At 48.2% G+C, this 12,007-nt stretch overlaps 2 protein-coding genes across 2 annotated transcripts in view; both read right to left on the bottom strand.

The window, feature by feature from the left end:
- Nucleotides 1–805: 805 nt before the first annotated feature.
- On the bottom strand, nucleotides 806–10,875 carry sfxn5a (sideroflexin 5a). The gene is made up of 14 exons (XM_076049519.1): nucleotides 10,710–10,875; nucleotides 9,040–9,108; nucleotides 8,089–8,166; nucleotides 7,946–7,972; nucleotides 7,447–7,501; nucleotides 7,083–7,108; nucleotides 6,949–7,002; nucleotides 6,647–6,703; nucleotides 6,502–6,567; nucleotides 5,869–5,959; nucleotides 4,423–4,538; nucleotides 4,255–4,340; nucleotides 3,262–3,379; nucleotides 806–2,293 (listed from the first exon to the last, which is right to left on the bottom strand). Exons 1-14 carry the CDS (start codon nucleotides 10,755–10,757, stop codon nucleotides 2,216–2,218), a joined length of 969 nt encoding a protein of 322 aa, XP_075905634.1. The 5' UTR covers nucleotides 10,758–10,875; the 3' UTR covers nucleotides 806–2,215.
- A 611-nt stretch (nucleotides 10,876–11,486) lies between these two features.
- The window catches only part of rab11fip5a (RAB11 family interacting protein 5a (class I)), a 12,196-nt gene continuing 11,675 nt past the window's right edge, over nucleotides 11,487–12,007 (bottom strand). The window contains exon 5 of the mRNA XM_076049518.1: nucleotides 11,487–12,007. This exon is cut by the window's right edge and continues 1,584 nt beyond it. The gene's annotated coding sequence lies outside the window, so the exon portion shown is untranslated.

Genomic DNA, 12,007 nt, shown 5'->3' with positions numbered 1-12,007 from the left:
GGCGGCTCGGCACCACCGCACACTGCTGCTCCTCCTCCTCCTCCTCCTCTTCCTCCTCCTCTTCTCATTTATTTAGAAGCAAAGATTTCAAGTGGATTCTTTGAACTCTCACTTCGAACAGAAAACATCTCCGTTTTTCCCTTCTTTGTGGCGCAATGAAAGATTGTCCTGTATTTTTTTTAATTTATTTGTTTTTGGTAAAATGTTAAAAAAAAAAAAAAAGAAAGAAAAGAAAACGTTTTTCTTCTCAACACCTCCGGCTGTTAACATCAGTGCAAAAACACACACACAAAAATAAAAATGTTTAAAAAAAAATAAATAAAATAAAACCGCTGTGCAAAAATGCGAAGTGTGATGATTAATGACTGAAGTGTTTGTTTGTCTCAGCCGCTGTCCAGCAGCTTCACCCTGCAAGTGGCGTCTTGTCGAGGAGCGTCGCGTTCCTGCAGCAACCGAGCCCAAACACACACACACACACACACGCACGCACACACACACACACACACACACACACACACACACACACACGCACACAAGCTAACATTTCACCACACAGAGTCAAAGAGTTGATAGAAATCAGTGCAAACATGGCTGCAGTTGGAAGAAATCAGGTGAAATTTGCACAGTGAAAGAAGTCCCCCCCCCCCCCCTTCCGTTTCGTTGAAGCACAAGTTTGATTCCCGCTGGACATTTGAGCTCACATTTACACACACTTTAAACTTTCATGCCAAGCCAGTGTGGGAAAAAGCTGCTAAACGTCCCGATTAGAAAACCTGAGCGAAACACTACACTGAACACATTTGGGGAATTTGTTTTTTGCATTTATTGACACGAAATGTTGCATCTGAATGGCAGAATATTGTCTCGACGACGCACAAAACATCAAGAATCAGGTCCGACAACTGGAGCGATTCTTAGCTTCAGACTTCAGGCATTATAAAAACTGATCATTGCACATTGATGGGATTTAAAAAAAAAAAACAACATTTCACATTCTGCAGTTTGACACTGCCTCTGAAGTTTGGCGAGTTTATAAAACATTTATTACAAACATTTTAAAAAGCTATTTTTTTTCTATATTATTTTTTAGATTCATTTAGCTTTGATGTCTTTTGCTGACATGCTACAATGTTGGCACTATGATGATAATAGTTCACGTTTTACTGTCCATCATTTAAAAAAATACAAACAAAGAATAATTATGAAAGGAAGAGCGTTAGAATTCCTAAAAGAAGGTCCTCCAAGTCTTCCTGGTTGTTTTGAACACACAACCTTGGCTCATATTTCATGTATTTTTCACTTTATGCTTTATTTAATGATTAACGAGCCCCAAAAAAACACACAAAGCTGCTTAGCCCTCTGTTTACAGCCTGCTCTGCTGGGTGGATGAAAACGAGGCGGTCGGAGGAGGAGAGGGTGGAGCCAGAACCCGAGAGTCAGGGAGTGTGGTCGAGGAGTGGTCTTGTTGCCCCGCCCTTTGTGACATCACAGAGGGCCAACACTGAAAGAGTGACGAGAGGCGAGAGGAGGACGCAAACGATGTTTAGTTTCCGTCCCTGGTTCTTCCCTCTGGGACAGGGGTGGGAAAACTATGGTCCGGGGGGCCAAATGAGGCCCTCCAAGCTCTTGAATCTGACCCAGCGAACTTGAAGAAATGATATTAACAGTAAGTAAGTCAAAAAAAAGTTTTTCAGTGTTTTAATTTCAATTAAAACATTTCATTCAATTCAACTTTTTAAATTTAATTTCACGGAAGACCTAAGATACGGTGGGACAGATATTTTTTGCTGTGACTTTGATTATCTTCATTTTCAGTAGACATTAAAGCACACCTTTTCTACATATCCCATGACTTATTCTTCTCTCCTATGGCTCACCAAAACACCCCCTGCACCTGCCGCTGCTCCGTCCCCTCTGTCACATTTTAGAACCTATGGTGGCCCACCAGTGAAAAAGTTTGCCCAGCCTTGGTCTCGCGGTTGGGCCAATCACGTGCCTCTGGGACGAAGGGGAATACTTGACCTTTGCCCTCCGGCAGCAGAGCTCAGTCCCTGTCGTGTGGCTGCGGTGGATCGTCTCCAACAGTCAGCACGGCAACAGCGAGAACAACATGTGCCGCTGCAGAACCTGGGCCAAGACTCCTCCTCTTCCTCCTCCTCCAGACAGCAGGGGGCGGAGCCAGTGGACGGCAAAGGGTGCCGAGGGGCGGAGTCACTCACAGGCCTTTGTTGTAGGTCACCACCTGACAGCGGGTGGCGGCGGCGATCTCGGGCTCCAGCCTACCGACGCTGATCTGCAGGGCAGGCGAGGAGAGGTGATGTCGAGGAGCGACCTGCGGGGGGCGCTAGCGACAGATCCCAAACACACACACACCTTCATTTGCCACTAAAAAACAATTCCTAAAAGCGTCGAGTGTTCCGCCGTCGCTGCTAATGTGCAAACAGAAAGAAAGAAAGAAAGGAAAGAAAGTAAGGTTTGGAGTCTAATTGTGTTGTTGTTGGTGGTGGAGCAGACAGATGGTGCAGGGCTCCAATCAGAAGGTGTGAAAGTGGGCGGGGGAGGGGGGAGAGAGGGAGGGGTGGGGCGCTCTGCTCGCTTCTTTTTTTTTTTGAGTTTTGTTAAATCTCCAAATTCTTTGTGGGGCAAAAAAAAAAAAAAAAAAAAAAAGTGTAAAAGAAAGCGGGAGACGTGCGAGGAAAAACACGGGGCGGCTTTTCTTTTTTTTCCCCTCTTTCTTCTGCTTCTCCTTCTCCTTGCGTTTGCACCACATATGTCTGGAGGCTTCGGCCATATGGTCGCCCGAGGAGGCCCGCCAGCCAATCACAGTGAGGTGGGCGGAGCCTCGGCAGATGGGGAAAAAAGGTTAGCGGACGACGGAGGCCACGCCCACGTGACAACAAACGAGTCTCTGAACGCACCGTTTGCCTCCTTTGGAAGCCTTGAACAGGAAGTGAAGTCAGGACACAGGAAGTGTCTCTTGAAATCAGATCAACTGCCTTTTCTGTGTGTGTGTGTGTGTGTGTGTGTGTGTGTGTGTGGGAGGGGGGGGAGGGGGGGGGGCTTTCTGAATTTTCTCTTGGATTGTTATGGATAAAAAAAACAGAAAAAAAAACAAGACAAAAAAAAACCTAGCAAAAACAAAATTCAGTGTACTTCTATAAATACATGTGTGTGTGTATTACACACACACACACACACACACACACACACATACACACACATATATTGTGTGTATTTTGTTTGTTTCGTTTCCCTCCGTACCTGCGACATCTGTGGGAAGAGGCTGATGGCGAGCGGCAGGGCGAGGCCGAAGGCGGCCAGACACACCAGTGCCTGGACGGGCAGGACGAGCCGAGGCTGCCGCCGCAGGAGGGGGAGCCTGGGGGAGACACGACACGCAGGTGAGACACGCCAGTGCGTTCAAAAACCCCCCAAAGTTTTCAAACCCCCCCCCCGGCTTCCCTTCATCGCTGCGAGCTGAGAGTATTTTCGGTTTCATCTCGGAGCCTGAGATGCTTTTTCTCAGGCTCTGAGCGGTGGAGGCGGGGGCGGTGGTGGTGGTGGTGGTGGTGGTGGGGGGGGGGTGCGGCGGCGCTCGGACGTTCTCAAAGATCCTCGCAGGGAGACGGATGCTGTTCCCTCAGCAGCGACTCAGCAGGAGAACTGCAGCGGCAACGCCTCCCCGCCTAACGAGGAGAGCGGCTGCCTAATGAGGGAGCTCATTAACACATACGGCTGCTATAGTTTAATTAGCCTGCGCTTCCGCGTGTGTGTGCGTGTGTGCGTGTGTGTGTGTGCGCACGCGTGCCGGAGAAAATTCTCAGCTGTGTGAAATGTCTCCGGAGATATAAATGGTGCTTTTATTGGTTGAGGTTGAGGTCCGACTCAGGTTCAACTGTTTAACGCTGCACCACGAAGAAGAAGAAGAAGAAGAAGAAGAAGAAGAAGAAGAAGAAGCAGAATTCCCTGTGAATGTTTTCTTAAAAAGCCCAAATGAAAAAAAACAAAACAATGCTGAATGCACCTTAAACAGCTTCAAAGTGGCCATGCAGTTTTTTCCTTTGCTGCCACTAGAGGGTGCTGCTGAGTACAGCATTTCCAGAGTGGGATAACGACGAAAAACACGCGTGTTGCTCCGATGTGAAACCAAGCGGATACATTTTCCCCACAGCGGCCTTGTTCCGGTCACCACCAGTGTGAAGTGGGCGGAGCCAAAACAGTGCGAAGTGGGCGGAGCCAGTCCCAGTGTCTGACCTCTCCAGGAAGGTCATGGCGAGCGGCGGGAGGAGGAGGATGGGAACGGGCAGCAGCATTCGGGTCAGCGCCGTCTCCAGCAGGGCCTGCCGTGGGGCAGAGCGGTCAGGACAAACGGCCCGCAAACACGGGGCTAACGCAGGACCGGACCGGACCGGTTCTACCTACGTGTCTGGCAGCCAGTTTGGACGTTCCCACCACGGTGCCGCCGTCGTCCAGCACGCTGATGCCGTCCTGCAGCTCCGAGTGTCTCATCAGCACCACGTTGCACACGTTGGCACTGGCTGCACACACACACACACACACACACACACACAACAAAAAAAATGTGTTTTTGTTTGTTACTTGAGGACCAATCAGCAGTCCAGGAATTCAAAAGCATTAAAATAAATAAATAAATAAATACATCACAGCAAAGAGATGAGAAAAACATGTTAATGATGAAAGACTGAATTGCTTTGCAATTATGGTGCTGCACTTGGATATGGCCTGAATCCCCCCCAGGAAGCTCCGCCCCCTCATTTCATCGCTAACCACCGTCATTACAATTCATTACAATTGGCTTTGTTCTGAAATACCCGAAATGCCAATGACCAAATAAAAAAAAAAAACACGGCGAGAAGTCGCAAAACATTTTCAAAGAACTGACGCATAGACAGGTGAATAGACAGTGTGTGTCAGACAGAGGGAGAGAGAGAGAGAGAGAGAGAGAGAACTGTCAAGAAACAAATAAACTAATAACAATAAAGAATATTAATGATATTAATAATAATCATCATCATCATATTAATAATAATAATCATCATCCCCGGCCTGATATTTGTTCCCCTCTGTGTGTCGCCACAGGGCCCCATTGAGCGCCGCCGCCGCCTGATTGGTTGACAGCTAATGAATCCTGAAAGGCTTTCAGTGAGCGAGTGAGCGGCCGCCGTCCTCCGCATCCATGCGGCAATTAGCCACTCTCTCTTTACCTGTTTTCATGTTTTGTTTTTTTGTTTTTTGTTTTTTTTAGCGGCGCCCTTCCCAAAAAAACCGCAGCGGCGGTGAGCAGGTGAGTGAGCGGGCGGGCGGGCGGGCGAGCGAGGCCCCGACACGGACGCCACTCTGGAGGGTAATTATCCCTATTTGTTTGCGGCAGCGGAGCTTCCTAACGAGCGGCCAATTAAAGCGGGCGAAGGCCTCGCTGCAGGAACCTGCTGGTGTAATTGAAAGAGGCCGGCGGGGGAGGGGTGGAGGCGGGGCCGAGCCAAGGGGATGGGAGGGGGGGGGGGGGGGGGACAATTTAATTATGAGGCAGCAGCCAAGGGGCATTGTGGGAGCTGGGGGTCTGACGACGGAGGTTGGCGGCGTGTTTGGGGGGTGGGGGGGAAACACCCCCACCTCCAGCACTGCCCCCCTCCCCCATCATTACTTTAAATAATAATAATTACATTGTTATTATTATTATTAATTATTATTATTATTGTTATTATTATTATCATTATTATTATCATCATTATTATTATCATCATCATCATCATCATTAAATTAAGATCACATTTAGAACATGGCCTGTGTCCAGGGGAACTCACCCACAGCACATTTAGAACATGGCCTGTGTCCAGGGGAACTCACCCACAGCAGGGAAGGGGACGAACCTCCTCACCAGCAGCCTGGTGGCGGGACTGAAGCGGCCGGCTCGACCAATCAGCACGTTCAAGCCCACCTGCAGCCAGGAAGACATACACACACCGACTGAGAAAATTACAAAAAAATGTCTTCAGTCATGCAACAATGTAAAATATATAAATATATTACGTTTTTTTTTTTTAATCTTGAATTTATTCTTAGTTCAAAAGTTTTGCTCCCTTGTCAGCGCCGCCTCTTCAGGCCAGCAGGGGTCCTCACAGCAGGGCCACGCTAATTAGAGAGCGCTGACACCCTGTCCCAACCTGTGTGTGTGTGTGTGCTGTATGGTGGCCCAGCGGGGTCAGTAATTGGCTTTGGTTTCCTTCAGGCAGGTGTGTGAAGGCTTCTTCTTCTTCTTCTTCTTCTTCTTCTTCTTCTTCTTCTTCTTCTTCTTCTTCTTCCCTTGTGACCAGCGATGACGAGGAGGTGAGAAACTGGAAGGGGTCCGGTGGGGCTGCGAGCGGGAAGGCCTGAAGACCTTCCGGACCTTCCGGACCTGCATCCTTCCAGACTCCCGAGGTCCAAAATAAAAAACAAAACAAAAAGAGGAAAGCAACACCTTTGTGCATCATCACTCACTGCGATGGAGACGGCGCTGCTCACGGCGCCGACGTATCCCTGGACAAACCTGGACGCCGCAGCAGGCTGCAAATCAATTATAGGAGTCATCTTCAACCAGTTGACACTATTTTCTTTAAAAGAAATTAATAAAAAAAATCTTTACCTGCGACGCGTTACGGTTGCAGTAATTAACGCAGGCATTGTGACTCTGGTTTAACCACTAGAGGGGAAAAAAACAAGAGATGTACATATATACTGTATCTCACACACACTTGTATATACTGCATATGCATATATATGTACATCAAACATATTCATAAAAACATCAAAAATATTTTTGAGGTGAAAGGTGAAAACAAGATAACGAAAAGGGCTGGGCGGGGCTTCACCCTGGCTCCGGCTGACCCCTGTGACCCCAGAATGTCCCTTTAAGAGGTGCAGAGGAAGGTGGGGTGGTTGTGGTACCTGCCAGAAGATGGTGGAGGCCAGAGTTTGGTTGGGCAGGAGGAGGCCGACCACCTGCGGAGAGAATGAGGCGTCAGCCGGCTGGGGAGGAGGGGGCGGAGCTACTGAAACGCCTGGAAGCAAACGTGTCTCACCACCGGCGTGCCGAACGGTATGAAACCTGTCGGGAAGCAAACAAGGAAACACCATAGGAATTAGTTAGTGTTTGTCACCAGCGAACAGTGGGGGATGTGACAGGAGGGGGCGGAGTCAACGTGATGGCGGGGATGAGGGGTGGAGAGAGGGAGTGGGGGGGGAGTGGGGTGTATAGTGGTGGTGGTGGTTCTTTCTGTTGTTTTTTTTTAATCAGCTTCCCCGCTGAGCGCGACCTTTTCCCTCCGACAGTCTCATCGGCATAACAAGCTCCCTCTCCCCCTCCGCCCCCACCTCCCAGCAAGCCCCTCCCCCCTGGTAGCACCCACCGCCCCCCACGCCCTCGGGTGGCGAGGCTTCCCGTACCTGACATCCGGAAGGGCATGGGGATCTTCTGGCCGCTGTCTGGGTGGATGATGGCCTGGAGATGGAGACGGAGAGAGACGATGACGGCGGAGCGCTAGCTCGGGAAAAAAACTCGGAAACTTTTACGACGAGTGAAGCGCAAAACATTGCAGGACCTCACGTTTTCACCTCTAGAAGTGAGGAGATCGGGAGTTTTTAAACGGGGTTAGAGGCCTTTATATCAGCTGTACGGCCGTGTTGACTGCCCCCTGGTGGTTGGCTAATGACTGCAATTCAGTTCATAAGCCCAAAACCACCGTACGCCACGGACAGAATTCTGGGGTATTTTATAACGTCAAAGAAGCAACGTGGGACTTTAAATATAAGGATAGAGTGAAATTTCTTTGAAATTTCACCGTCATCAAGTCGTGTGAATGGAACTCGTGTGGTCATCATATCAGGAAGTCGGAACCTAATTTGCCTTTTAAACGGCCGACCAGGTGCATCCGAAACATCTCACCTGCTTGATCTTCTGAGCTCGCCAAAGCTGGAAGAGAAGAAGAGAGAACTCGGTGTTTTCTCTGGGGACTGAACAGTCTTGCACAGGGTGCATCATAAAATTGCTACTAATGCTAATAATAACGCTAATAAAGACAAATGAACCTGAGCGTCGGTGACTCCTGCAGGCAGCGCCCCCTGTCTGAAGTGCTCCAGCAGCTCCACGCTCTCCTGCAGACGCCTCTGTTTTGGACAGCGGGCAAGGACGTTAAAGAGTCTCCTCCTCCTTCTCCGCACCGCCTCCACCTTGCTCCCCACTGGACCTCGCTCCCCCACTGGACCTCGCTCCCACACCCTCCTCCTCCTCTGCTCAACTGTGTCGCACGACAAACTTTCACGCTGCTTTTCTCCTGACAAATGACTTTTTCCAGGAAGGTAATGAGACTTTCAGCGGTGATAATAATGCTGCTCCAAGTGGATGTCATGTGGCCCCAATTTGGTCTAATGAGCTCGCTGAGTGTGAGTGTGTGTGTGTGTGTGTGAGTGTGTGTGTGTCAGATCCCAGTGTACTATGGGAGGCCAGTGCTTCACTACGGCCCTCCCTGCTCTCATCATTAAGGGGGCAGGTTGGGGCTTCGCCCGGCCTGGCCCAGCAGGAGGCAGCGCACGTGTGTGTGTGTGTGTGTGTGTCCCAGGAGCTGCTGCTGCTGCTGCTGCTGCTATCACTGTCTCCCTCCTTTGACAGCTTCCAAGAGATTATCACACGGAGCGCCGACGACTCCATGAACAAAAGTCACGACGAGAACAAATCTCAACCGGATGAAGGCAGGTGAAGGCCCCCCTGCAGCAGTGTCTTCCTCCAAGGATCGGCTCCGCCCTCCGAGACTACCCTCGTCTTTTTTTTTTTTAGGCCCCAACCATCCATAACACAGCATCCGTTACAGTATTTTTGCAGGAGGTCGTAAACAGAGGGCTAAACGCGGGCTTTTTTTTGTTTTGTTTTGTTTTGTTTTGCTGATTAACAGTGAGAGGAAGCTCTGCTTGAACCCACAAAGAAAACATAAAGGAGCAAAAAAAAAAAAAAAAGGGTGTTTTGAGCGGTGTCAGCGGGTGTACCTCAGTGACAAAGAGCGTGCTGGGGTCAATCACATCCAGGAAGTGCCTGAACCGACCGGAGAATGTGCTCTGAGAAAAGAGAAGAAGAAACAACAACAACACATGAAGGTCGTAGTGAGCAGCAGCAGCAGCAGCGGAGTGTAGTTTAGCGAGGCAGAGAACTCGAAACATTGTTTTAAATCCTTTAGAAAAAGAATTCCAGCTGTCGGCTGACAAACAGGCCGCCAGGTGTTCGACAAACCCACCCGAGTCGCTCTGCTCATTAATACCATTTCACGGTCCGTCGGACACAGAGAATAAACATTTGCAGATTTAAAAAAAATATATATTTTTTTATTGCTATTACCATTATTTATTTCATTTTATTTTTGTCAAATGTGAGCATAAGGAGACGTCTGGTGGCGGTTCAGTTGAGTCTCATTTGGGAAGAAATCTGGACGGACGACCTGAACAGAAGGGTGGTTGGTGAAAACAGGTGTGAGCGTATGTTTATTACCAGTTTCTAAAAAATTTTTTTTTTTTTTTTAAAGTTGGGGACAATTAGGCCACACACACACACACACACACACACACACACACACACACACAGAAGAAAAAAAGACAGAATGGCTGAGTGTTTGAGGCGGTGACACTGTGTGTGATCCTCAAGTTTTTACAGCCTCACTGCATCATTAAATCATAAAAATGCAATAAAAGAAATAAAACATAATATAAAACCGTGTTTCAAAGGGTGGTTAGTTGCACAGCAGACACACACGCACTGCGTAACACTGGCTAATTATACAGCGTCGCAAAAGATTGCTGCACTCTGGAAGCCGAGCAGCGACATTTTCGTCGTAGCAGAAATCACTGCTGTGTTTTTTTAATTCCCCACTGGCGATAAAGAATGTCTGTCTGTCTGTCTGTCTGTCTGTCTGTCGGTCTGTTGGTCTAATGTTCATCAGGTCGTATGACCTTGGACCACGGGGTTGGGTAACATTAGGTAGATTAGAGTCAAACAACAAAACACACAATACAAAGTGGAGTAAAGTTGTTGTCAAGTCATGGATGGTCTGGAGTTAGGACTAAGTCACATGACACAAGTATTTTTATTTCATTAAAAACAACAAACAAACAAACAAACAAAAAACAACAACTTTTGAAATGTAGTGTGTCATTCATTGACAGACCCTACAAAACCCTAACCGCCTCGTGCCCAGGCCTTCAGGTTCAAAGGTCAATCTGATTTCAGTCAGTTCTGTCCAACTACACGTTGGGGGGTGAGGGGGGGAGGGGGAAGCGAAACCCTCCGGGTTGTGTGGCTTAAATGCAAAGCAAAATGCAAAAACCAAAACCATAACACAACTCTGAGGAGGAAACCTGTGCGTCCGCGCATGTTTACAGACCGCGTGTCTCTCCTTAATGTTCCAAAATCTGACTGAAAACAAGAGCATAACACAAAACAAAACAAAACAAAAGAAAACAAAACAAAACAACAGCGCGGCAGGGCGAAAAGGTTTGTCAGCCATCACGCTGGTGTGCGTTTTGCATCCAGCAGCGGAAGTGACACAAGCGACGGAGAGAAGCAACAGACACGAGCTCACGTCGTGTGTGCCCACTGTTTGTGTTTACAACGTGCAACGTCGGACGGAGCAGCGTGACAACGTTGAAACTCGGAAACCACAACCTACCTGGTCGAAGCGCGAGGCGCCCAGTTGGAAGGCTGGGAACTCGGACATGATGCCAGAAGAAAACAAACAAACAAACAAACAAACAAACAAACAATAAATCCAGTAGCTTCCGTAGATTGAGGCTCCCCCCAAAAGTTCAGACCGAACTGCCGGAGAAGAGCGCTGCGAAGCGATGCACTGTGGGTAATGTAGTTGACCCGCCGGGCAAGGCCCTGCCGAAGAGTCGGTGAGCGGACTCCGTTTCCCAGAAGGCCATTGCTTTGACTTCCAGGTTGGAAGTAGTTCGATTGGGAGAGGTGGGCGTTTTGGTAGCGCGGCGAAAAAAACAAAATAAGAAAAACATATTGAACGGAAGCAACGACACAAAGCGTGTTACGTCAGAGAAGAGTGGAGCCGCCTGGTGGTGAATACTCAGGCTTGATATGAAATAGAAACATTTTTTTTTATGGCATTATTTTAATTTTAGATGCGTCTGGTGTTAACATTTTTAATTGAATAAGGTAGATATCAACATTGTTGGGTTTTCTTCATGCCACATGACGCTCACTAACGCCTCTCAAGTAAAAAATATCTTTTATGCTTTCATTTATTTTCGTTCTTCCCCATTTAACAACGAATGAAACGGGTTTGACTTGTATGAAAATCAGGATGAGTAAAGTCTCATAACACGTGAAACTTTGACAATATATATACTGTATATATGTATATATATGATGTGTGTGTGTCAGGCTATCTTTCCAAAAACAATCAACCACAAACAAGCAGCGACACGCAAACTTTGGTGAGCAAGGAACACAAAATACTCTTTATTAAATATACAAAACTTTGTGAAACGGAATTGCATCACGAATTGTAAACTTTCCAGCAGCGTCTCACACACACACTAGCGTGATCACAATCCCACCAGCTACACAAACCGCAGAGAGAGGGAGAGGGAGAGGGGGGGGGGGGACACACAATGGAGCGAAAAAAATGAAAAACAAAACACTGACATACGGGAACGGAAGACACGGAGGAGGATTTCTGTTGTTTCACTCCACTGTTTGTTTTTTTTGTTGTTTTTTTTACCCCCCCTCGTTGGTTTGCTTGAAGCTCATGGTCACTGTTGTGTCGTGTCGTGTCGTGTCGTGTCGTGTTGTGAGAGAAAGCCGAGTGCTTCGAATCGCAAGAGCGAAAAGGTGCGGCGAGCGGTGGTGTGACAGTGGAGCGGCGGTCCAGCTCCGCCCCGCTCGACTCGTGCAACAACATCTACAATTGTGGCTCCGCATCCATCAGGGACATGGACGCGCTTCTCCCCG

This window comes from Nelusetta ayraudi, unplaced genomic scaffold (assembly GCF_046127955.1).
Source record: "Nelusetta ayraudi isolate G7.1 ecotype Tasmania unplaced genomic scaffold, CSIRO-AGI_Nayr_v1 ptg000117l, whole genome shotgun sequence".
Classification (NCBI taxonomy): domain Eukaryota; kingdom Metazoa; phylum Chordata; class Actinopteri; order Tetraodontiformes; family Monacanthidae; genus Nelusetta; species Nelusetta ayraudi.
This window is presented reverse-complemented; position numbering and strand designations above follow the sequence as displayed.

Bases quoted from the DNA above. Each gene is read 5' to 3' on its own strand.
- sfxn5a (XM_076049519.1), bottom strand. From the start codon at position 10,757: ATGTCCGAGTTCCCAGCCTTCCAACTGGGCGCCTCGCGCTTCGACCAG. The intron at 7,003-7,082 runs GTGAGACACGTT...TTCTCTCCGCAG, and splicing joins TACCGTTCGGCACGCCGGTG to GTGGTCGGCCTCCTCCTGCC. The intron at 6,568-6,646 runs GTAAAGATTTTT...ATTGATTTGCAG, and splicing joins GCAACCGTAACGCGTCGCAG to CCTGCTGCGGCGTCCAGGTT.